Here is a 27,487-nt window from a genome sequence, read left to right as displayed (position 1 = left end):
CTAAACTCTATGAGGCCAGTGAATCAACACCCTCCCTCTGCCAAAACCATCTATAAACCCTTACAAAACACCATGGCACATAAAACAATCATGCAGTTTATCTGATGGAGAAAAATGTCAGAAGTTTCACTATCCCACACACAATATAAGCTGTCTCTTAAGTAATGGCAGGATCCCAGAGAGTTTTTTATTAAAAAGTAAACCTTTTTTCTCAGCTTTTGAAGCTACTAAGAACTGTGTTTCTGATAGTTTATCCTGGCAGTTGGAAATGTGACCAGAACCATCCTGAAACTGAGCGGAATGAAAGGAGAGAAGGATTTTTTTAATTGTTTCAACTGTTATCTGAATAATTTTCTAAAAAAGGACAGAATAAAGGTTTTATGTTTTATAGAGTTTTATTTAGTCATTTCATCACTATTGTACTTGGTGAAAACTGGAAAAATCCTGTTTGACAGCTGGATGTTTCTTTCATCTCTTGCTCTCTAATGACCTTTGAAACAAACTTCTTTTCTGAGGTTATTCAGAGTAGCTACAAAAACAAGGACCCACAGGTTGTAGTCAGCACCCACCAAAGTATATAAAAAGTCCCTTGTGGGCTTCCACAGGCTTATTCAGACACTTGTATACTCCCATTGCTTATACTATTCCTCTCATTTTAAACATTTTTCCACTTACATTTTCTAAAACCCCTATTCATCAGGGTTAAAATAAAAGCAAAATAAAAAGCTGATTGGCTTACCCCTAGAGGATGTGTTCCTTTTTGGAGTTTGTTGTATGGGCTGTATTTAGGTTTAGGCGGCTTCCCAGCAGCTCTGTCTTTGTGCCTTCTACTGCTTATGTGCTGTTAAAATACATTTGGGGGAAAAAAAAAAAGAAAAAAAAAAAAAGAGTGATAGTTCCTTAATAGATCATTTCAGGTTCTGCTTTACACAAGGGTGCTCCAATACTTAAGGCTCCTGCTCTCCACAACAGCATTACTTTGACTAATTCAATAACAAATGGGAATAGGGTCTGTTCCAATTTGAACGATCCTTTGTGCATCACATATTGGGACTGTGATTTTCCACAGTGCTCAGTTCAACTCTGCTTCCACTGTAGTCAATGATTTTCTCACCTTTGTTAACTTCAACAGGACTTGAATCATGTCAAAGACAGAAGCCTTTGAAAAATTCCTCCCTATCTCTATAAAGCACCCATCAAATTCAATCCACTGCTGATAAAAAGTTTTGGAAGAATATTAGATAGTAGAGCATCCCCTATTCTGGGGGGAAGGAGAAAGGTCACAAAATTGTTTAAATCCCTAAGAAGCCTGGAGATCCTTTTAAGATTTCAGCTGAAAGATGGTTACATATCAAACTAAGTGACAGTGAAAAAAAACCACAAAATCCATTATCTTCTTCATACAATCTATGAGATTTTACAAGAATCCTTCTATGCAGACTTTATTGCAGTATTAGACGTAAGGGACATTTTTCAGAACTATATTTTTACTTTGATTTTCATTCTCAAGCAAGTTCTCACAAAAAAAGACAAAGAACTGGACATTTTTTTTCCTGAAAGCAGCAAGACAAGTATTGCTATTGTCCATTAGTGAATTTATCTTCATTCTTGTGAAGTTCCTTAACAACTATTTAATTCCAAAAGGCATATGGAATTAAAGTAAGTGTTTTTCAGAACAAAGGCTATGTTCATCTGAAGAATGACTGAACATAACTTAGTGTAATTGCAATTTAGAGGTCATGCTTCTCAGTTACAGAGTAACACTGATAAAATATATTACAAATCCTCTCCATCCCACATTTCTAAGCAGGTTATTCAGCGTTCTGTGAAAGTACTGGCTGCATCCACCTCCACATCTTTGTCAAGGCAAATATCATGCAGTACACTAAATGGCAGGGTTTATTAGCTCGTGACAATTATAGTAGTCTAAAGACAGTTGTAATATGTTGCAGCTCACAGCTTCTATAACTCTTTAAGAAATATATATAATCAAGAGCTTTTGAGACAACATATTCCATGCAAGGGAAAATCATATCCAAAACAAAACATACAGTGTGGCAGCCAAGTACAACAGGCAAAATCTGTAAGCTCCATTTGGATGCAAAATGTTAGACTGACACATGCTGATTGTGTTGGTACTTTATCACCATGAAACAAAGAACAGCCAAGGATTCACACTGCAAGCTAGCTGAGTACCTGTTTCAGTTGTGTCTCAGAGTTTACGTGCACATCACATATTTCACAGTGAAATGTTTTGTTCTGAAGGCCTGTGTTTCCTTTATTCACAGGTCCTTTGCCTTTTACGCCTGCCCGGGGAAAGGCTTTTATGGTTCCACTTCCATTCCGAGCTTCCAGCATAGTTTTGTGCTTAGTCCCTGGAGACATTAGAAATGGGAAACAGAAACAACTTTGGCAATTTGGTTGCATTCATTGTTTTATTTTCTTTTTAAAAGTAAATCATATGAACCGCAGCTTGGTGCCACGTGCTATCCTTGGAATATGCCTGTGTTTGTATCAGATTCATACCAATGTAACAGTATTTCACATCTGATATTTAATTATTAAATTACATATCTGTAGGTAATGCACTAGAACAAAGCAGGCACACCAGTAAGTAGTGGCACAATCAGTTATCCTGATGTGAAGTTAAATGGGTGTGACTTTTCTCATTAACTCCTGCTGCTAATAAGACCTGAATTGTAGATGCAAAGGAAGAGTAATTTAGCTATTAAAGATGTAGTTGGCTTTGATTTGTAGTCCTCCTGAATGGATTGATAAACAGTATGTATTAGGTAGCTTACACTTAAATCTGCAATTAACTAATTAGTCTCCAAATCAAAAAGGGGCAGAGTTTCCTGGCAGCAACCTATGGATCCTTAACGGCCTGGACAGAAACCAAAATCTGTGAGAAGTAAACATGTGAGAAAAATGCACTTGCGTTTTTCATTAAAATAAAGATTGGATAGAAAACAATAGTGCCCTGTTGCTTTACCTTTATTCAGACCAAACAATTTCTTACACTGTTGACTTCCATGCAGGTAGTGTGTGATGATAATGGACTACTACCATGTATAGAATTAGTGTTCCACTGATAATTGTTGCATGCATCCACATATACACTTTTACAAGCATGCAGGTGTGTGAGCACACACACAGTTTATCAGCATAGGCAGCAAAAACTTGGAGGGTTGTGTTTAAATATTCAGAATAACGTTTTGTCTCTCGTCTTGATCAGAAAAATGTTTAGAGTCTAATCCTCATATGAAGTTAAATAGGTTAAATGGGTACAGCTTTATGAACTTGAATTTTCACCAGTCGAAGATCTGGCATGCAGCAAACACAGCATTCAAAACTGATTAGGCTTTGTTTCTCCTGAATACCAACAAATTATAATTTCCTTTTTAATTTAAGTGGATTCTATAGACATTCCAAAGTTATTCCTTTTTTTATTACATCATAAAACCATTGATCATTTTGCTGCAGGTATATCATCACCGACTCTATGTTTCAAACCTAAGGTTCTCTGTCTGTCTCTTAACTCTGTTTACCCTGCTGGCAGGTAACCCCTGACATCCAAAATCAGCAGTTTTTCTGTAGAACAGTTATAGGTGTTCATTGCCACCATATTAAATCCCAAGATCTTTCAACCCTGCTCACCACAAAGCCAACCAATAAGATGCTTAATATAGTGACTGTGAATGATGGCTCTCTACTACTGGAACTTATCAATGCTACTAGCTCTAATAAAAAGAAAAGGTTTAAAAATTAAGAAAGATGGAGGTAAGCCATTACCCATTCAACTCGCATGCAGCAGTTGCTATAAGTTGATGAAAACAAAGGAAAAATATACATAATTTTAACAAGTTATTAACAGACAATAAGGAGCTAAGAATTCTAACTCTCATCATTGAACTCTGACTGACGCTCCCTCTTTCAGCCTTAATTTGTTAGATTTCAAACAAAACTAATGGCATTCATACTTAGTCTGCTAGCTGGCACAAACAAAACTATGCAAACTCTGAACACCAAAGGTAACGAAGCATGAGCTGTCATTTAGCTCTATAAGGTTTGGAAGCTGCAAAAGCTAAAATGTAAGAAAATTGGTAACTTGCATGCAATAAAATTCCTTTCTTCCCCCTTTATGAAAGCCTCTTTGCCTGTCATTTTTATTCTTTAATAGTTAATGAATTCCATGTAATTGCCAGTTTTCTGCCACCTCCTTGTCCCCTGCTGCAAGAGATCTAATCTATTCAGGGGAAGATAATTGCAGAGCTCTTGAGACAGAAGGAAAAAAAGGAAGAAAGCAAGCACTGCTCCATCTCACCACTGTTGTGCGCCTCCAGCTGCGAGGCAGAGTTGACAGCAACTTTGCATAGTGAACAGTACAGCAGTCTTTTTGCTTTTTCTTCCTCAGTCTCAACGGAAGGGCATGTGGTGCTGCTAGTGGCTGTCGTGGGGATTTTCTCCACTTTAGAGGTGATCTCAGTTGTCATAACACTGCTCTTCCGGATTTCCACGGTTGTCATCGTTGATATTGCTGGTGTCCCTGTGGTAACGTCTGTGGGCAAAGAGAGGAGATGGCAGGAAACAAAAAAAAAAAGGTTGTGACCTTTGGCATTTGCTTGTTTGCATCCTAATGCCTTAACCACACAGAGAGCCAGATCATGCTGATGATGGTTTGACTAATGGTAATGAACTAAACCTGACCTTATTCTTTGTATTTTGTGTGGTTACAAAATACAGTACTCCCATGTATGGAAATGCCATGGATTCTGTCTCCTGCAGTCTGCTAACACCCAGTAAGTACAGAATTCATAAACCGAAAAGACAGGTCATTAAGACTGTACTGTACAACTGAAAGATAATCCACTAAAAGAGGCAATGTAAATTACCAGTACAATAGGCAGTTAAAAATTATATGCAGCACTTCAGATGCATAAACTGCCATAGTACTGCATAATATTACACTGATTGAGTAGCCAAGCTAAAGTTTTAACATTCTGTACTAATAAAACTAAAATGAAAATAATTGTATATTCTTGATATCTGATAAAATAAAATGTTAAATTGATACTTCACTTGATATTAACCAAAACTAATATTAAATGAATGAAGGTAATTATTAATACACAGTATACATTTATCCATGCATTATTATTATCCATTATTGCATACTAACAATACATACTAATAATAGTAATTAAATATACAACATTCTATATCTGAGACCTACACAAACAAGATTTCTGATCTGTGTATCAGTGGTATGTTTGGAAAAACTGCAAACATGTTATATACCTAAATCTATTTGGAAACCTAGTGCTTGCATCAAAGAACTTGTGCTTTTTCTGTAGTTTTCAAATCCAAGAGAGAGAAAATACACAAGGATATTGTGGTTTGAATAATATATACATGACATTCGGATATGGCAGTATCATTTGGTAGTTAAGTACTTAGCAGGATAGAAGACAGTAAGATCCAGCAAGGAGCCAGTGGAGAAGCTGGCAAGTAAGGGACAGGAAATGGAGAGAAGGGACAGGGCCTGTTCTGCCTTTGCAGTGTTGTATATTGTCCTATTAAGCCTACTGAATAGCAGCTTCCCCTGTAAAAAATCTTAGTTACTTTACTGGGATACTCCTGGAATTGGGTATTTTCCAACACAGCTCATTTTGGCTTCATACATCCCTTCGTGTTAGTGGTGCTCTACCTGTACTATGCTTTATTCATTGCCATCTATTAGAATAGGCAAAATAACAATTCTTTGGCTTACAGACCTCAGTATGTGCTGTGGTGCAGGAGGGACACAACTAACTGATGCCGCAGAGGTGTGTTTCAGACTAATACTGTTCAACAACTTCATTAATGAAGAACACACCTATTAACTTTGCAGACAACAGCAAACTGGGAGCAAGCACAAACACACTGAGAGACATGATTCAAAACAGTTTTAATGCATTGGAGAAACAGTCTAGAAAATTAGATGCTTTTCAGTAAAGGCAATTGCATGAATCCACACTCAGGAGGATTAATCTGATCTATTAAAACAGGATGAAGAACAACAGCCCCAGTACTGCTTTTGGGGGAGAGTTTTTTTGTTTGATTGATTTTGTGTTGTCTTTGTTTGTTTGTTTGTTTGCTTGTTTTTCAGAAAAAGCTTTCAGTAGCAGATAACAAGATGAACACAGATCTCTCATACCATTGTGTTATGAAAAAAGTCCCTGCCATATTGAAAATGCAAAGTGAAAGATTCATGAAGTATCTTTTTCTCCTCTAATCAGCACTAGAGGCCCAATGTCCAGTCTGGAGACTGCAACGTCAAAAATTAACAATTACTTGCTTTGTTGTTAATCCAGCAGCAATACAAATGCAAACCAACAAGAGAGGGGTTGCGAGGGAGGAAGCCAAAACAAATTAGAGGTTTTGAAAACATGGACTGTGAATATGGAAGATGAAGGGTAAACACCAACAACATTTTCCGTGCCCGTAGAAGGGAGCTAAAAAGAAGAAAATAAACTCTCCTCCCTGATCCCTCCTAATAGGACAAGGACTACTGGATTACATCAAGAGAGACTTAGATTAGATATCAGGAAATTCTTTCTAATATTAAAGCTTGTAAAGCCTGAGAATAGCCTACCTGCAGAGATCTGGAAATGTTGCCTGCTGGAGGACTTGGAACTGGCTGAACAAATATCTGCAGGAGCAACCCAGGTATGATCCCCTTTCAGTCAGTGGAATAGAACATTTGAAGTCCTATCAACTTCTATACATTGTGTATTTTTTAATGTTTCCATATATTCTCTCAAAGGGTTTTTAAAAATTATCATTCATAAAACCAAGAAAGCAGAGTTTGTGATGTGAATATTCTACATACTGCCAGACATTAAAGTGGCGTATAGCAAAAATAAGGTCCCACTCCAGGTCTACTCAAAGGTTTTTTTTCCCTGAGAGTGAGTCTGGAGGGTGCTGAGGTACTGAGGATGTCAAATACTGGTGCAGAAGGAATGGTGTTACCTTGCTGAGCATTCTGTTCTTATTTATTATTTTTTACAGACCAACAATAATGTTTCAAAAGAAAAATACTGTTTTGAAATATTAAGCCTTTTGTTGGGAAACCAATGAGCAAATGAAGCCTTTGTAGATCTGTCCACAAAATTATACATTTAACTAGTCATTCCTTTCCCAGAAAATCTGTGTCACTGTTGGCTTTCCTTAAATTGAAAGTTGCTGCAGTGAAATTATTTTCATCAAAAGCCCACTCCCAGCAGTACACAACACTGCTTTTAAAACTTCAGTTTCTCCACCCTGGGACTACTGTACAGTAGTAGGAGTAGTAGGTCTGGCCAATGTACTTTCCTGGTGAAAAGGAAGGCAGAGGGCAGACAGCACCAGCGAGAGGGAAGGAAAAGAGAAAGAAGACATTAACATTCTCTAAGGATTGATGGCAAGGTTGGCACTCATTCTAATCTTGCAGGAAATTAGATATGTACATCAATCACCATTACCAGCTTTGCAGTGCAAGGGTCAGTATTTTGCCATAAGCAAAATATAGATCACAATTTCTTTATTTTCCATAGGAAAACCTGAAGCAATGAACAAAAAACCCACTTAAATAATTGCAGATTTTATTCTGCTTCAAATATCTGACCTCCTATATCTATGCTGATCTACTATTTCACCACGTAATCATTTTAAAGTGAAAAGAAAACCCTAGTCCTTTTGAGGGTATTTTGAGATGCATGTGTGAAAGCAGCATTGTATATAAAAATTAAACTAAAACCAGTAAATGTCACCAGCATATTCTTCAACTAACAAAAATATCAAAGTTCAGAGCATATATTCTGCTCATATACCTTTCAAAAGTTGCCCTATATTAATACGTTATATATTCCACTAATGCAAATGCATTAATGACATCAAAACATATACAAGAAAACCATCCAAGTTCACCATCTAAAAGCTGTAACACATTTAAAGATGCAAAGCTGCTGCTCCTCCTCATATAAACTTTAAAATTATCTGCAGGAATTAAGGGGAAAACATTCTAAAAGCTGTCAGGTAAGCTTACAAAGAGGGAATTCAAATCCCCTTCTCACCAGAACTTCTAACCTAACGAGCATGTGTCTCTTTGAATATATTACAGTGTTGCTGCCTGTAGACAGTTCAGTGCCCTAAATACAGGCCACAGCATTAAAGGTATAAGGGATTAAAAAACCCAAACGATCAGAGAGGAGTAGGAAGGCATTTGAACTGATGCCTTGAAGACTGAATCAGCATTTCTTAACATTATATTATGACAGTGCTTTAAGAACTATTTCAATAATAAATGATCTAAAATCGAGCTGGAAATTCAGTCACAGTCAAATGGAAGATTTGTTTCTGGTGACGCAGGCTTGCAGCACTGTGCTATTTTCATACCAGTGGCCTGCAGCAAATATTCATTATTGCAACTGTCACTGCTTGGCTTTGGCATAGAAGCTGATTGCTAATATTGTATGGAACTGGACTCCAGCAGCAAAAAAAGGGAACACTTCAGGATTCACAATAATCCATTTGTGTTCCTGGTCTTAATATAGCAACAGAATAAAAATTAAAAATACAGAAAACTTACATTAAAATCTAATATCGGTCACCAGCAAAATCAAAGATTTATTTTAACAAGAAGACAAAGCCAGATGAAAAACATTCTGTGAGAATTGGCTCCTTTGGGTACTACAGATACCATAGTTCAAGTGGAAAACTGCAAGTGTATGATTAAGGTCCTCCTAACTAAGCAGGATTAATTTTATATCCCAGCTACAAGACTCATGAATTTTCTTCAGGCTGAAGAAACAGAAAATTACAACTCATGTTTTTCTTCTGAGTATGTGAAAGTCTCACTCATCAGTTCCTGCTACTAAGCATAAGAATTTCTTATCCTGAAACTATAAATAGACCCACAGAGAGAAAAGTGCTCTGACTTCAAACAAATCACAACTATTTATGAGCATGTTTTTTCTTCCACAATTTCAAGTGGCATGCATTTAAAAATATCTGATTTAGCACATACCCATGCATGCTGGTCTCATTTAAATCAACCTTTGCCTTTGACATAAAAGGATTGAGCATTTGGCCCATAATGCTGTCCAGGAAAAACAAAACCAACCCAAACAATGCCTGCCCCCCACCCCCGTCCCACCCCCAAAACTAGAAAGCACATTCTTTCTCATGACAAACAGAACTTGATATGAAATATTTCCCTATACTATAAGACCTCTTAGTATTGCAAAAACATTGTCAGCTGGCCCACTTATAGCAAACCCACATCAAGTAACAGAATGCTCCCGTACAGGGGCTTGATACTGGCATGTTCAAAAGATTCTCGGCATATTATTTTCCTGCCTACTAAGAACTGGGTCCTCAGTTTCCTTGGGCTGCTTTGAAAATCCCATGTTCCATGTCCTCTGTGGTAATTACATTTGAAGAAAAGATGTAATTTCTTTTGAATCTATAAATGTAACAGTGGAGTATATCAAAAACAAAGCACCATCCCAAAAATAACTGTGACTGACTTTTTTTCATGCCTGGCGGACTTTCTGTACTCATATGCTAAAACATAAGCATGTGTGCTAGCACATTGGCTGGCTCTGGCACTTAAAGAAAACACTTTGACGAACTTTGACTCAAATGTATTGACTCCTCCTCCTTTATATGTGCAGAATACAAACTTGCATATTTTGTGGTTGGTGGATATTTGGCCTATTACTATATATTGTACAGAAAATTCTTTTGGTATCATATTATGAAAATTCCAGTCATTAGACTTAGTTTTACATTCAAACCCTGGATTCAATCAATTTTTTATAGATATATCCTTCCCAGAATGGGTATCTTTTTCTTAGAGAGTCAGAAGTATATTTTTGAACTTAGAAGAACCCATGTTATTTTTTTGTAAGAAAAAACTAATTACAACAGCATGGTTTAGAGAGTTAAGTACTGTACATCACAGGGGTTTTTGGTATAAAGGATCAAAACATCTGAATTGACAGTTGTGTAAATCATTACTGTATGATAAGACCTCCTTCAGTGAAGCGACATTAAATATTGGAAATCATGACATTTACCTGATCTTTTACAGCACGGATACTAATTAATATGCCATAATGGAAGAGTCAGGAGCTCCGAAGTAATAAACAAAGCTGTGTATGACCAAACAGGAACAGAATTTGAAAATTTTTGATGAGCTGCCTTTTCTGATCTTGTTTTTTAAACACCAGCTATTCACCTGTTTTGTCTCCCTTCCCCTGTCACTGCCCTGGCTTGTCAGCCACTTTTTTGCTAAAGTTCCTTGTTACTTTGTTTTGTCTAGATGTCCATTGTGATTGCTTTTGATATCCAGAAAGTGAAAGGCTGAATGTATCTAAGGTATCGCCCAAGCCTTTGCTCAAATGTACAGAACAAGCACTACAGAGAAACTTTCCCAGGACCAGCATGAAAGCCAAATACCAGGAATTTTCTTGGTTTGTAACTGGAGACGCAATGACCTTAGTATTTTGACGAGTCCCTGGTTTTTAACACTTAAATAAATCACATTATACACAGTGTTCATCACTCAGAAGCAAAAGATGAAGAAACAAATGGCTCCACAAAAAGTGGCCTCATTTTACTGCTGCCTCTACTCCATGCTTCCTGATGACATGCCTTGGTGGTGGCCTGATGGGAGGGAGACAGAAAACAGGACGTTTGGTGACACAAGGTGTCCACAGAGAAAGCGAGATTGAAGAGAAAGTAGGAAACTTCACATATTTGCTCTGTGGATTTTTTTCCTCCAGTTAAACTCAATTCTGCTAAGTCCTAAAATGACCTTCTTCATTAATTAGCAGTACACAATTTTCTAATGAAATTATACCTCATTTTTACTAGCAGTTCCCTTGGTTTAAAGCACAGTTCATTAATCTTGAACAGGATTAACCACAGAGGGATGACTGCATTCCTGTTGAGGCTAATTGAACAGAGCTGGCAGCAACGGCAACAGCTGGGGGTAAAAGGCCTGTGGAAAGGGAAGGAGGAAGGTAGGGAAATGTCACGCTATGTCCGAGTTTTGGGTTCTCAGGCAAATGTAGCTGACAAAAACATGACTGGAGGAAAGGAGACGATGAGAAGAAACCATTTATTTTTCAAGTTATTTTAAGCAACTCTTGGTGACGACAGGGTTTGGGTGCTGAGCCGTCCGTTCTATGCTATAGATTTCTCCTCAGCCAGGCAGAAGACAAAAAGCTTTCACCAGCTACGAGTGAAAGGGTCCCTGCACACAGAGCTGCAGGGGGAAGAACAGGTCGCTGGCTGAAGCTGCTCTTGCCATTTAATTAATGAGATTTGTGTAGTGAAAAATTCAATTTGAAACCAGGACAAAGTGTTTGTTTAAAGAGTGGAACTCACAGTCAAGTGCAAAGAGGATTTTTGCAGGTTGTAGTCTCAGGGGCCCTACTAAAGTAACACGTTTTCTATTTCGGCTCTAACTTGAAGGTTATACATAAGGCAGGGTGCTAGATTTCAGTTCGATAGTTACATTTTTATTTTGGAGGCTGCACTGTAAAACATTGCTTTTAAGATATGGAATAAAATGTGCACGTGGTGGTTTGATCTCATATATAGCAGGAAACCTGTATTATCCTATACATAGGTCTCTCATGCTTGGCAACATCAAAGGCTATGCTGGCAAACTGCCACTAGTTTTACATCTTTACTGAAGCACATGCTTCAGTATGCATTTCCCAACTTCTAACTAAAAGCAAACACAATCAAAAATATATTTGTAGTTAATCTTAATGCATGAGCAAAAATTGAGCATCAGTTGAGTTTACCACTAGTAAAAAACAAGGAATTGAAAACAATCCCTTAAAAGCTAAAAGCCCACTAAAGAAAAAAGTTCTGTAAGATATACTACAGTAAAATGAATTTGCCTTGAATGTATCTTTCTGCAGTGTGGAGGCCAACATGTGCACAGCAGTCCCCATCCATATTATTAAACCCTCTTATCCTCTGAAACAGGTCAGCTGCACATGAACTGCCTGTTGCTCCTTGGCTCGTATTGAACTAGAGACTCTGCCCAGGGATATCTGGGAGATTCAGCTTTGGCCAGAAGTCATCCAGAGACAGCTATAGCAGTGGAAATGAATGGATGGTTGCATTCCCATGTCCAGGAACACCCCTGGCACCGTGTGAATCACTACTGTAGACAGTAGTCCAAAATACTATTTAAAAATAGGCCCTGCCTCACTACCAAGGTCTAGGTGATATGAATTATACCTAGTCAGTACTGGAGGCAGTACTTCCCCAAGGCGAATTCAGGGAGCAACTTTTGTCTGTGTCACTAACAGCAATGGCTTCAAAATACTACCCTCCCCCACCCAAACACCCATCAGGGCTTTAACTCAAGTTAAAGACTCAAGTTTTCATGTACCTGGAAGAACAAATTGCTGTTACTGAGGCCAGTACATAACTATGATTCAGTCTCTGCCTGCTACTCCTGCTGCCCCCACATGCCCGCCCTGCAGACATGGGGAAGGAAGCAGCAGCCAAGCTGTTCTCTTTCACCTTACACTATCAGCTGTAGTGATGGAAGTGAGCTTTGAAAGGGGTCTCCTAAACTCCCCTTCTCTTTAACAGAAACATAGAGCAGACACAGTCCAGGCTATACGCTACTGGAGACCGAGAAGTATTTTTCACAAAACAAGCAGGCTGGCAAAGCCTATTTAAAACTTGATATCAAAAACAATTTACTGTGGAATTTCTCCCCCCAGCAATCTGCCACCAAACACAAAGAAGCGTGGAGAAGTATTAATCACTGGCAGAAGGAGAGAAAATGCATTGCTTTCATTAATCAAATGGAACAAGGAAAGAATGAGTGCACTGCAGTGCAGATTGCACAGGATCGCTCTCCATTTTAAGCAGGGAGTCAATTTTTTTTTTGCATTTTAAGCAAGTTGAATGTCCTCTTTAAAACCTCCACCTAAACTTTAAGTTTCAAATCAGATTTATAGTCCTAGAACCTAGAAGTAAATTAAAATAACTGGAATCCAACTCAGAATTTCTGAGAACTCTGACTTCTGACTGCCCTCATATGTGTAATACTTCATGGCATTCTCCTGTCTTGAAACCAGGAATAATTAAAGCTATTCCCTTTACAGCAGCTTACTTCCTTAACTGGAGAGCATTGAGCTAGTAAATCTGGTTTTGGCAATAAACTAATGTTGTGTCTAATATAGGAATTGTCAGAAGATGTACAAGCATCTGTTGTAACTGTATAACTTTTATTCAGTGGAGTGAAGTCAGGGAAAGCAGTGAGAAGACGTATTCTTTCAGACATCTGTCTTGGAGTGTACCATAAGTAGAGCCTGTAGCAGATGTGTTCTGTGGACTGATCAGCAATGGCTTTCTTACAACCACCTGCTCTTCCATAAGTAGTTGAGATACCAAACACCCAAATTTTGGAGGAACAAATTTCACAAGGAATTGATGAGAGAACAGAACGGGAGATGATAGTGTTATTATTCTTAATCTTTAGACTAAATAAGTGTTTTGACTTTTCTGCTATCCCATTTAGATTGTTAGCACTCCTCTTCAGTCCAATGCTTTTACAAGGAATTTTTCCTTTGGCTGATCACATACTGTTGGTAACGTTTCATAAATTGACAGGTGCATCCCAAGAGTAGCATCCAATTGAGTGCCAGGGAGAGGAAATCTCTTGCAATTTCCAGAGAGTCTGTGAAAGGATCTTTTACTACTCACAGCTGCAGTTACTATGACCATCTATTTAACTTGCTCTTACATCTCCAGCAGGTTCCATCATCTAAATCTTCCTACTATTGCCTGCATGCCTTCTACTCCTTCCCCTCTCCAACCCACTGCGGGTCGCTTCTGGGCTAGGACTGGAACAACAGGCTTATGAAACACCCTGTGTCATCATTACACTTAAAGACATTGAATGAGGTTTACAGAGAGTTGCACAGATAATCCAGACCAACCAATTTCTAAATAGCTTGCTGTCATCATATTTTTTTGGAATGATTTACAGGTTTTGTTTTGATTTTTCTTACTTTTTTAAATAAAACAATTATTTTGTGCAACACCAGCAGTCTGCATTGGCTGTCACGTGTCAGTCTTTACCTTCAGGCAGCCTGCTATCAACTTGTCCTGGTTTCAGCTGGGATAGAGTTAACTGTCTTCCTAGTAGCTGGTACAGTGCTATGTTTTGAGTTCAGAGCGAAGAATGTTGATAACACTGATGTTTTCAGTTGTTGCTCAGTAGTGTTTAGACTAATGTCAAGGATTTTTCAGCTTCTCATGCCCAGCCAGTGAGAAAGCTGGAGGGGCACAAGGAGTTGGCACAGGACACAGCCAGGGCACCTGACCCAAACTGGCCAACGGGGTATTCCATACCATGTGACGTCCCATCCAGTACAGAAACGGGGAAGTGGGGGGCAGGGATTCGCCGCTCGGGGGACTGGCTGGGTGTCGGTCGGCGGGTGGTGAGCAATTGCACTGCGTATCATTTGTACATTCCAATCCTTTCATTATTGCTGTTGTCATTTTATTAGTGTTATCATTATCATTATTAGTTTCTTCTTTTCTGTTCTATTAAACCGTTCTTATCTCAACCCACGGGTTTTGCTTCTTTTCCCAATTTTCTCCCCCATCCCACTGGGTGGGGGGGGAGTGAGTGAGCGGCTGCGTGGTGTTTAGTTGCTGGCTGGGGTTAAACCACGACAGTCCTTTTTGGCGCCCAACGTGGGGCACGAAGGGTTGAGATAACGACAAACCTGACCAGAGCTTGTTAAAACAAATTTGTTATAAGCATTCATTATAGCGGTCTAATAGTTGCTGGTCATTATGTTGATTTATGTGTTCTTAGAGTTGTTGCTCTGGTTTTTAAAGTTCTGTTATGTATCACCTCGCTTGCTGTATGTAGTCCCTCTTCTGCTGCTTATCATCCGTGGGAGGTGGATTAAGGTTTTCGCTTTGATGTATTGTATAACACTGGTTTATGGTATGATAAAGTCGTCGGCTGTGGGATTAATCCGGTACTTGCACCCAGCATTGTCACCTTTATACTGTGGAAGCCATCTGTGGGAAACTATTAATAATTATACCATTTACCTTTCCTCCTTGGAAAACCAGTCTATGGGTGGGATACCTTTCTTCCCCTCTCCTTTCTCCTTCAGTCCAGTTACAATGGTGTTTGAGAATTTTGAAAAATTTGAATACTCTTGGGATGTTGGGACCAGCACGGTCCTAGCCCTACTGCTAGGAATTAGCATGCTTCTGAATGTGGTTCAGCTCTCATTTAAGGTTAAACAACTATTTAAGAAAATCACCCAGAGATCTGCCCCAAGGCTGGATAATTATGAGTGGCAGGGTGTGTGGGGTAGTATGGGCAAGTACCTAGAAAAGTGGGCACCTCCAGTGTTTTGGAAATTCACCCCTGAACAAGTGCAGAATCCAGAAGAACTAGTAAAATATTTGGAAAAGGTATGCTGTCACCCCGGCAGCTCCAGAGAGATACAAATTACTGCAACGTGCTGGGGCCTGGCCCATGCCTATCGAGCCCTGTTCGACACCACTCAGTACCCTCAAGGGGAAGAGAAGGTCTCTGGACCTAACAACAAAACGATGAGCACTGTGGCTATCCAAACCTCAGCGACAGGCACTGCAGCCCCTCCAGCCTCGGCAATGAGCACGGCAGCTACCCAAACCTCGGCAACGGGCACTGAGGTCCCTCCAGCCCCAGCAACGAGCACAGCAGCTACCCAAACCTTGGCAACAGACACTGCGGTTATCCAAGACCCGGCGAGCGGTACTGCAACTGAACCAGCGGACCAACCTGCACCAGTATCAGTTGCCCCCGTACAGAAAAAGAAATATACAAAAAAATCAGTTCGCTTAGCGAAGGATGAAGGCGAACCAGGGTCATCACGGGAACAGGAGGAAGAGGCAGAACCAGAGGTAATAACCCGGTCCCTATCCTTGAGTGAGCTGCGGGATATGCGAAAAGATTTTGGCCGCCGTATAGGTGAGCATATTATCACCTGGCTCCTCCGATGCTGGGACAATGGGGCTAATAGCTTGGAATTAGAAGGTAGGGAAGCCAAGCAGCTGGGATCGCTTGCCAGGGAAGGTGGCATTGACAAGGCAATTGGAAGAGGGACACAAGCCATCAGCCTCTGGAGGCGACTCCTGTCAAGTGTGAAGGAAAGGTGATGATTGATCAGAATGTAACTAAAGGTATGGGAACTGTGCATGACGTCAATGGTATAGAATAAGGGGTGGATACTGTCCTGGTTTCAGCTGGGATAGAGTTAACTGTCTTCCTAGTAGCTGGTACAGTGCTATGTTTTGAGTTCAGAGCGAAGAATGTTGATAACACTGATGTTTTCAGTTGTTGCTCAGTAGTGTTTAGACTAATGTCAAGGATTTTTCAGCTTCTCATGCCCAGCCAGTGAGAAAGCTGGAGGGGCACAAGGAGTTGGCACAGGACACAGCCAGGGCACCTGACCCAAACTGGCCAACGGGGTATTCCATACCATGTGACGTCCCATCCAGTACAGAAACGGGGAAGTGGGGGGCAGGGATTCGCCGCTCGGGGGACTGGCTGGGTGTCGGTCGGCGGGTGGTGAGCAATTGCACTGCGTATCATTTGTACATTCCAATCCTTTCATTATTGCTGTTGTCATTTTATTAGTGTTATCATTATCATTATTAGTTTCTTCTTTTCTGTTCTATTAAACCGTTCTTATCTCAACCCACGGGTTTTGCTTCTTTTCCCAATTTTCTCCCCCATCCCACTGGGTGGGGGGGGAGTGAGTGAGCGGCTGCGTGGTGTTTAGTTGCTGGCTGGGGTTAAACCACGACACAACTGAACTATTAGTCTAATTACAGTAGCTGGCAGAAGAAACATGTTAAGTAAACTACAGTGAGGTTGGCTGGAAGGTCCTGGAATTAAGCAAAGAGCAAGAGAAACCTGTCTACTTCAGTAATTTAGTGAGTTCCCTCTCATCAAATTTTCTCTTTGTCAGGAGAGTCTGAAACAACTCTTCGTCTCTTCCAGTGGCACTTTGTGGCACCATCCACACATACCCAGCAGAGAGGTTATCAGTGCTTTGCTGTTTGGGATGTTTATCTAGTCAATATCATAATTTTATCAGGCAAGCTCTCTACAGAAGCAAAATGGAAGTGATGCTTTCCTAGCCCAAAGCTGTTCTGGTAAATTATATAAAGTATTCTGCACACAAGGGAACAGTGAAAGTCACAAATGTATTTCATAATGGCACCATTCACAGATATCACTCCTAGTTTCAAAGCTTATAGAATCAAATATATTATTCGATACACATAATATACACATAAAACAATTATGGTTTTGTATTTTAGGACACAAAGCTAGCAGAATAGACCTTAATACGGAAATGACTGCTCTTAGTTTGCAGTGACAGAAGAAGAGAGCAGCTGCATATTAATGAAAATTAGCATCAAAATGGCAGCACAAGACTAGCTTTAGCAAACATTTGCAGGATCTCGGATGAGGCATTTAATTCTTGCTATGCTTTGGCCTTTTCTTATACATTCTCTTCTAAGGCTGATATTAAAGGCATATGTTATCTGGAAAACTAAAAGCGACATACATTAATACTCATAGTGACATAGTTAATTTGTTGGAAGCTTTTGTCCAATACTTGCAAAGACAAAAGTTCTGTCATGTTGAGTGAAGGTAGCTAGGTTGTAAGTGGTGTGATTCTTAGGCAATTAGTCATAGGCGAAGTGAGAGCTACAATCTGTTCAGAAGAAATGTCATGGAGGGATGTTTGAAGAAAACAGCCCTATGCAACAGGAGCAGGGCTGCTAATAATTGCAAACTGTTTATGTTATTTCTGTAATGGTCAGTCTTTTCACATTTTGTTTTCCCATAGGGGAGGATATTAATGAGCATAATTACAGTTTTTTATTAATTTCTTTCGTAAACCCAAATTGTCATTCTCTACATGTGCCACATTTTCCTTTGTATGCAGTTCTTTCCCTAACAACATAACACAGTAGCAACAAAAGTGGTTTCAGCTTCCCTTCTAAATGCGGCTGCAAATACTACACCACTTACAAGATCATACCCTAGCTCCCTCTGTTAAATTTTTTTCCTTTCTTGTACATGACAGTTATTTGGGCGTCAGTAGATCTGACATCATTCAGACTTGGCATTAGCTCTTAGAAAAGAGAAAGGGAGAAAATAAAAGTTCTCTTTAGGAGTGTCATATACTATACTGCTGGTTCCTTAGTTTTCATTGTGTCATATCTCTCTCCCATGTACACTGTAACAGAGAAAAATATATGAATAAGAGTCCATGAAAGCAACAATACAAGCCCAGATATTTGAAAGTTGCCCTCATTTGCAGCTATTTTATGAATAACTGAATGTATTTTTCATATTCATGTTTACACAGTGTCTAGGTGAATAGGTGCAATTTGCCTGCCTCAAGAGCCTTTCAGCCATATAATTATTTGTTCATGAACATGCAGGTTTGAAGTATCACACATCTGCAATGATCAGATCACCATTCCACAGCCACACCTTCACTCAGCTTAGCATCAGTGACTTTTCTTTAAAATCCACTTTTGCTTCATAAAAAGTAATATTTTTAGCACTTCTATAATGCCATCAGATCTTATCTCAATTCCTGTTCAAAGACCTATTGAGAAGCAGAATACACAGAGAACAGGGAAAAACAGTAGCAGCTACAGCACACAATTAAAACCAATAATCCAGAATAATTCTGTCTAAAGTCTGGGGGATTGCTGGAGGGCTGGGGTTTTCTATGATGTAGAGAGTATTTTACCTCCTCTTGCTTACTCCTCCTTAATATCTAGCAAATAATAACATTAAGTTTTAAAATTTTTCAGGGGAAAACTGCTGCACTTTTTAAAAAAAAAGTTATTAGATGAAAAATATGGAATGAAGAGCCTAATTCTTTGTGTTAGCTTTCAGAAATCTTGGAAAGCAGTTGTAGTATGACTGCAATAGCAGAATAGCAGCAGCTGCAACAACAAATATGTGAACACCCTTCATCTTCTGCAGCATCCAGGACAAGAACATTCTGAAACAAAACTTCAAATATGCCAGTCCCTGAAATGGCAATGCACACTATGAAATGCAGGTTTTGGCCTTTTAGATAATTTCAGTGTTTTCATTTATGAAAACTAGAAATGATTAATTCACAATGTAAAGAATTTGGCCAACACTTGCACAAAGAGTTTCCTTACGTAACATTTATGCATTAGCCTTTTGGCAGGCAGGTAGAGAGCTTGCTTAGCTCTCCTTCAGAAAACCTGCATCAGTTGTGACCTTGTAAGCCAATTGATTATAATGGTACTTTAGCTACAGTCTTAGGAGATATATCTATAGAGATTTTTAATTTTTTTTTTTTGGTGAGTGGGAGCAAAAAACTGTAAATTGACCAGAAAAGAGAATACTAGTTCCCCCCTCTCTAAGCCTCTGAACTGTAGATTAAGTGCATCTATAGATCATCAGATGTCTTGAACCATGACCATGAGAAAAATGCATACACTTGTACAACTGTAAGATTTTTTGGTAACATGGAAAACAAGGTGGGAAAAATGCCCAAAGCAACAAATCCAGGCTTCTGCTATCGCAAAACCATTTGCAAAAACCTTGCTGCCTTCCTCCTCTTCAAAAAGCTACACATTGTCTCCCCTCCTTCAGAAATTAAAAAATGTGAAATTAGTATGAAATAATTATACTAGTCCAACCCAAATATATCATATTTACAATATACAACATTAAAACAAATGGTTTACAAGTAATTTGGGAAATGGAAGGGTTTTGAAGCATTTGGCTTCAAAATAAGCCTTCCACTAGTTTTCCCAGAAAGCTACTGTACTGTGCTTCACAAGTCTATTTACTGTATAGCACACAGATACCTGATCTCTTGCATGTCCAGGTAAAAGTGAAAGAAAGATTTGTAATGGCTGTGCATTGTTCACACATACATAGAACAGAAGACAGTTCCATCTTTCATTTCCATAACAGGAAATCACACTGGATAAACACTTGAATATCTACTTCTCCTCAAAATTGTGGTGATAAAAGATAGCTGAAAATCAGGGTAGACATGACTGAACTCATTCAATCTGGAAAGTGTACTTTGCATCATCAGTAAAATTCTGCAGGAATGGAGAGTCCATAAGTCAGTCATAAACATCACAACTCAGAGATGACAAGCAGTGCTCCAAAACTATGTTTTTATAAACTTGTTCTTAAAGCTTTCAGACAATTTTATAAGAAATTAAGGTCAAGTTCCAGCAGGTAAGCAGTGTAATAATCTAAACACAATCCACATCAAAACAAAAACCTTCACTCCTTCTAACCTTAGTCTATACTTGTTAGTAAAGTATAGTTGAGGTGATATTCCAACACTTCAAATGCTACAACATGCAGTAGATGATGCAGCTTTGAGATGATAAAAGAACTCTTAGAAATATAGTACAAAGAAGAATAGACTTCCCAATTTTACATGGTGAGGCTAAAAATTCATTGAGGTAGAGTGGAGCCACCATTAGTTATGAAAGAAAAGCATTGAGTGTTTTTTTAATATAAGCAGACCTCAAAGATATAACTGCCTCTTAAGCCCTTCACCTTTTAGGGCTATATTTTAAATATTAAGTTGCTAACCATCCATAGCACTTACAAAGGCAGCTTGAAATCAAGTAAGGGTAGAAAAGTCAAAACGGAAATCTTGAAAGCAAGCAACCAGCAAGGGTTCCTATTTACTTTTCCTTCCAACTGGATTTTTTTTTTTTTTTTTAAGGGAAATAAATTCTAGTGGTTGGGGTTTCTTTCCCATAACTTTTGTTATATATTTTTGTGTGACCTTTTATGTCTTGTCTGTTTACTTTTCTACTTATGGGAAAAGCCAATAAAAACCCTTATATAATAAGCAAGCAAGAAACCACTTAAAATCCACTTACTGTCCATTTCAATATGTAATCATCATCATTGTCTTCATCAGGCTGTAACCTCTTACACTTCATTGACAACAGGGTTTAGCGATTCCAGAAAAGATGATCTGGATTAAAATGCCTTCTAGTCTTTGCTCTTTCGGGATCTAAAGACATAGTCCACAATAACTGACATTCCAGCCCCATTTTAGGCAAGATTGTGACAGCACATGGGATTTCTTCTAACATGTTATCTTAGGCAGAATCTCAGAGACCTTGCCCAGCTATGGAAAAACTGTGTATACTGATTTCGACCTTCCAATTTCTTCTATGGCATAGTTTGCATCACAGTTTACATTTCTAGGTTCATTGCAAGCACATAAGCAAGGTTTGTGAATGGATCTTTTCCCTCTTTTCCCTCAGTCATAGGTTTAAATCATTCAGTGCATGAACTTGAGAACTTAGCAAGCAGGTTTTTCTAACGCGTTAATCACGACTTAGTCAACTGATCAATGTATCTCTCTGCAGACTTAAGTTTTTCACTAATTCTACAAAACCAAATATGATTGGACTGGAAAGCATTCATGCTTGGTAACATCTTTTTTCTTGTGACTTCAGGCTGTAACAGCTGTTTCAAATGTCAGCAGATAGGTCAGAATTAAAAAGGATAGACAATGTGGACAGGGGAATTGCAGATCTAACCTATCTGTGCCTAATGCCAAGAAATCTGCAGATGGATAGCTGATTATCAATTCTTTTATCTAAATTTATTAATACTTTTAATCAGTCCAAATGTGCAGCTGCCACAGTGCCAAATGAGATGAGTCCGATAAAGATCTCTTTTTTGCTCTACAGGGATACTGGAAAAAATGCCACATAACAATTGACATCCCAGGAAAAGCAGGTTTTAGCAAAATATTAGGATAATTAGTGTTTTTTAAAAAGTATCTTCAAAATCAATCCTGCTGGGTTTTATAGAGCACACCCATATAGCATATTTCCCTCAAAGATATAGTTTATAAATAAAAAACACAGGCTTCTCATTCCATTGCACATAGGTGAAAGTCTCTCGCGAGCCGATTACATCATATCTCTGACTGCCAAGTTATTCTCTGAATGCATTTCATGACCTAAAACATTCCTTAATTCTTATCAACAGTAATCACTAAAACTAGAGAAATACTTTGTATGATCTCACTTTTGCTGATTTAGTATGATAGGTTACTGCAGTGATTCTGCTAAGTTTGCCACTGGTAATACTGGTTTAAGATATGACACAATCAAGTCCTCCCCAAAGCAATCACTAGGAGTGATTGCACTCCCCTATCACTATGGGCTGAATTTACAGCACCAGAGCCCTGGTTACTCTGCTTGTTTGTTCAAATGCAGGTTGAGACCACAAATCAGAATTCTTCTATATGTAGCACCAAAAATGGAACAAGACAAAGTGTTCTTGCAACAGCAAAGTCTATGAAAAAGTCTCAAAAATTGGATTTTCCAATAGATCCCTTCCACAAAAATAGTGTGTTTTTGTCTTTCCACATATTCTTGTACATCGGATTATAATTACTGGAATTAACCAGTTGAATTTAAGGGAGGATGACAATACCTTTAGGCCTAAATTGTGACCTACCTTTTCTTAAATATAATTTCTCGTACCTGTTAGCAAAGTCCATGTAGTTCTTTATATGTGTTTTTTCCAAAACAAATGCTTCAATGATGTTTTTTCTAAAAAAAGAAAATAAATAATGCCAGCATCCATACAATAAAAAACCAATCTGCATGCACGATGGAGGGGAACAAATGGTACATATTTTTTTGTTCTTTCAAGCTTCTAAGAGGTAATGTTTGCATCAGCAACAGTAAATAAAATGAGTTTGGAAATTATGAAAAATATCTCAGCAATGTTCTTATAAACTGGAAACATATATTTAGCTCAAAAGTTTATCTACTCAGCCTTCAAAAAATTTCCCTTAATCTTTTCTATATATATATTGCTTTTTTTCCCTTTGAACTTTAAGGCCTTTAATGCTTTTTCCTTTCAGATTCTCTACTTTTTCCCCAGCCTAACAGCTCAGTAATTCACAGGCTTCTGCCTTATGACCAAAGTCTTGCACTGCACTGGCTTGTATCACCAGTATCAGCAGCTGCTGTTAAATCACCTGTCAAATTTGCAAAATTCTCAGTCAATTTACCCTGAATGTCAGACTTGCACTTTTTTGTCCATGTTTCTGTTCATGTTGTTTACACAAGGGTTCTGCTGGGACCAATGGATGACTAGCTTGAGCTTCATGCACAGATGATGCTTTAATACCAACTGCCTCTCCACTAGGAAATGGAGAACAGAGCAAAATTCAAATGTAGGCTGATGTTTTATGTACTAGGTTGCATGAACCATTGATTCGTGTATGAAGTAGACAGCTTTGCATCTGGAATATCTAACTGGAAAGCCAACAGTCCAACCTATTGTGCAGATATCTTACAAATTCATTAATTACTGTGCAATATACTTCTCTGTTTTGGAAACAATTTTACCACTTTGCATATGTGGAACATAAATTGGCTTGCATGTGCAATATGCCAATTTCTATGAAAACTCATTCATCAGTGTAGATCAGATAATGAGAATAATATCTTGTGAATTGTGCTTACAAAATTTCAGCCCAAAATGATGGTCTTTAATGCAACACCTACTCCAGACCAATACGTCTAAAGAGTCAGTGAGATCTTATGAAAACTATTCTCATCAGTTATGGCAGTTAAATGAGGTCTCTTACAATTTTGGAACAGACCTTGTCCTGGTTTCAGCTGGGATAGAGTTAATTGTCTTCCTAGTAGCTGGTACAGTGCTATGTTTTGAGTTCAGTATGCAAAGAATGTTGATAACACACTGATGTTTTCAGTTGTTGCTAAGTAGTGCTTAGTCTAAAGTCAAGGATTTTTCAGCTTCTCATCCCCAGCCAGCGAGAAAGCTGGAGGGGCACAAGAAGTTGGCACAGGACACAGCCAGGGCACCTGACCCAAACTGGCCAACGGGGTATTCCATACCATGTGATGTCACATCTAGTATAGGAACTGGGGGGGAGTGGGGGCGGGGGGATCGCCGCTCGGGGACTAGCTGGGTGTCAATCGGCAGGTGGTGAGCAATTGCACTGCGCATCATTTGTACATTCCAATACTTTTATTATTGCTGTTGTCATTTTATTAGTGTTATCATTATCATTATTAGTTTCTTCTTTTCTGTTCTATTAAACTGTTCTTTTCTCAACCCAGGAGTTTTAATTCTTTTCCTGATTTTCTCCCCCATCCCACTGGGTGGGGGGGAGTGAGTGAGCAGCTGCGTGGTGCTTAGTTGCTGGCTGGGGTTAAACCATGACAGACCTGTACAATAATAGAGGTATAGGGACATAGGGGATGCTTTGGGTCAGAGGATTTTTCATCCAGATGATAAGAAGAGAAGAACTGCATTATCACTCCTATATCACATAACCAAGAATGTTCTTCTTGGATGCCATGGCACTAACGGGGGACTGGAACCCCTTCAGCGTTTCCTCAGTTCTTTCTCCCCCTCCCTGCAAATGTGGCTGGATTGAAATCCAGATCTGCCAGACCAAATAAATTCAAAGAAATTCAAGGTGAAAAGCCCCAGGTTTGGTCTATAATTACTACTATGAGTTCCAAACATAAATCTTACAGAGAAGTTCACAGAAAAATTGATTAGCTACAATTTCACTTTAGTAAATCCCTATCACCAAGAGCTCTATAGGTCCTTAGCATCGAGTCATTTGTTTTAAGAATGCCCACTCCAGCTGCACGGTCTAGGATGCTGCATTATTTTACACACAGTTAAACATACACACACGCATGCACACAAACCATGATGCTTTAGTATTGCAAAAGAATCTTTACTGCCTCCCCAGTGCAGTTTGTTGTGCAAGAAAGACAGTTTTCAGCCACTGACAGTGATTTTCACCTCCTGTTAAGGTACACTTTTAGCATTTTGAATATGTACCATGTTGATGCTAAAACCTTTGTAATAAAATGTGATAGTAAGTAGTATACAGCAGCTCCATTTGTGAATCCATCTGTCAAGGACACACCTCACTGCCTACTGTGTGAAATATTAAATTGTTTACCTGTATGAAGAAAAAACCATTTGTTGTTGTTTTAAATAACTACATTTTTTGTCTGGTTTTACATTAATGGATCAGCTTGCCTGTTTTCCTCTCTGTTTTACTTCAAGCACTCCTGTCCACATACATGACAGCAAGAGTTAACCCTTCTATATTTGAATACCTCTGACCTTTTAACCAAGTTTAAGACAAAGTTTCAAACTGCCCTAACAGCCGTAGTAGTAATACCTACAGTATTTATTTCCTCACTTTTCAGACTGAAGTATTGACCATGATATTGTAAACCACTGTTTCAAAAAAAACAGCGCACAGGTATGGTGCAGTTTGGAACATCAGCCTCCTTCTGTACCATGTGTTGAAGAAAGTGGTTTGATTTTTTTTTTTCCCAGTGCTCCAGAGGTGGTGAGCCACTTCAGCGCTTGGTCACAGAGGGATGTCCTTGCTCATTTTAAGGGACATACTCACTGAACTCTGAGCTTCTTGACAGAAATGTGTCAAGCCTACTTTCTGTAAGGTTTTCTTTTTTTGGTTTTGTTGTTGAGAGTTGGTGGGCAATGAGGGTTTCTCATGGGTGAAGTACAATGTCTGGGTTCTGCCGCTGTACCTACACCTAAATAGTATGAAGCCTGAATAAACACTTCTAAGGCTAAGAAAAGACAGCTTTTTTACTCATACACTTTCTTAGCATGTATACATGATACAATCAGAATGATTAAAAAACTAATACTTCACATACCTGTATGTCTGCAGCATCATGGAAAAGAAACCATTGTTCTAACAGGTTTAGACCTGAATTCACACAACCTAGTTTATACTACCAAGCTTGTGTACCAGTCTTTGTAGAACTTATGCTGTCACCTGAGAATATTAAGAAAATGTGGAAGTAGGTGTGCTGTGGGAGTATAGAGGAAAAAATCTGGAAGGCTTTTAAAGAGAAGGAGGCTTTATAGAGAGATTTTAAGAAGCAAAGGATATGGGGGTTATCTAGCACATGTGAAGAGACAGCTGTTCCAAGAATAGAAGTTAAATAAAAAAGCAGACACCAAACCAGCATGGAACGAGACAAAGGAATCTCCTAGAAAGCAATCTGCACAGAAGCCCAGGGCTGCGAGGCAAGGAAACAAAGACTAAAGAACAATTTTCTATTTTTGATGGAAAGCTTTTGATCACAGACTTAAAAAATACATACATTTTTATGACAGATGTTTGCGTCACATGTTTATCTTCACTCTTCAGGGAAGGAATATCACACAGTGGCAGAGCAGAAAATGCTGCTCACTATTGTGTCCACTGACAATTGTAAAATACAAGAACTCCATTTTGAAAAAACATTAACACTGCCATTAACTTAAAAAATAAAAACCCTCTCCCAATCCTTTCCTCTATGTTCATGAGTTTCAAACATAGAAGGTATCATAAGTCACTTTTTCACTTCCTTTTGAGCAGTACGCAGACACAGTACTGACTATATTCTTGCATGATTCTATATTGACATGTGTTTCATGTAGTGCCAGAATGATTTGTCTGACCGAGAAGATATCAATACCACTAACAACCTTCAGCTATGAATATACAGACATTTTTCTATAAAGAATTTTTATGGATATTATAAAGAAGTTAGTAAGTATTTGATATTGAATATCAGGTACAGCATGATAATTTGCTTTCACAATCCAAAGATCAGGCACACTTATTTGCAAATTCACACAGAAATTTGCCTACCATTTTGGAACACCTTTTTTTTTTCTTTTTAAATTAAGCTCTCAGATGATAATTTAAATGGCTTATAAAGACAAAATAACAGGTGTTTCAAGCAATAACTGAGCAAAACATTTTCTGTGAGATAGCAAATGCTGTAAAGTGAATTTGGAATTAGTCTATCACAGTTTTAGAAACTTCTGTCCTGCAACAGTACTGAAAAAAACAAAAGCCAGAAGGGGATTAATGGTCTATAAATATATTTCTCAGGTGTCTGAAAGTAGAATAAAAACCAGTCATTAATGGATCATTAAAAAACCAGAAGTTCTTTGATGGTAGCAACCGCCTGAAACAATTTTCCTCGAGATTACAATTCTTCCTCACTGAATACATCAATTACTCTATCTAGACAGCAAATTTGGCTTAATTACCAGCTCTCATCTCAAGCACTGATTTTCCTCTGTTTAGAACAGGGGAAAACTTACTCCTTTGTTACCCAAGAAGCAACCTAGTCGACTTGGTGACACAGATTTAATGCACTGAAACAGAAAATTTTACTCCTTGATTAGCCAAAAAGAAAATTTAAAACCTTTTGGAATGAGATCCAAAATATTTAAATAGTATCTTAATTGCAAAAAATTGCAAAGATTAAATTATTCACATAATTGCAATTCATA

The 27,487-nt window shown here is 38.5% G+C and overlaps 1 protein-coding gene across 4 annotated transcripts in view; it reads right to left on the bottom strand.

Annotated features, from left to right (window-relative positions):
- Positions 1-27,487, bottom strand: part of ZNF385D (zinc finger protein 385D) — a 456,703-nt gene that overhangs the window by 6,722 nt on the left and 422,494 nt on the right. For all 4 annotated transcript variants that reach the window (XM_052798287.1, XM_052798298.1, XM_052798320.1 and 1 more), the window contains 3 exons: positions 4,325-4,558; positions 2,197-2,375; positions 740-841 (listed from right to left, as the gene is read on the bottom strand). In XM_052798287.1, coding sequence (XP_052654247.1) covers positions 740-841; positions 2,197-2,375; positions 4,325-4,558 — 515 coding nt within the window. The remainder of the gene's footprint in view (positions 1-739; positions 842-2,196; positions 2,376-4,324; positions 4,559-27,487) is intronic.

Source organism: Harpia harpyja, chromosome 1 (genome assembly GCF_026419915.1).
Source record: "Harpia harpyja isolate bHarHar1 chromosome 1, bHarHar1 primary haplotype, whole genome shotgun sequence".
Classification (NCBI taxonomy): Eukaryota; Metazoa; Chordata; class Aves; order Accipitriformes; family Accipitridae; genus Harpia; species Harpia harpyja.
Note: the sequence above shows the minus strand (reverse complement) of the source record. Positions and strands in the feature narration are given on the sequence as shown.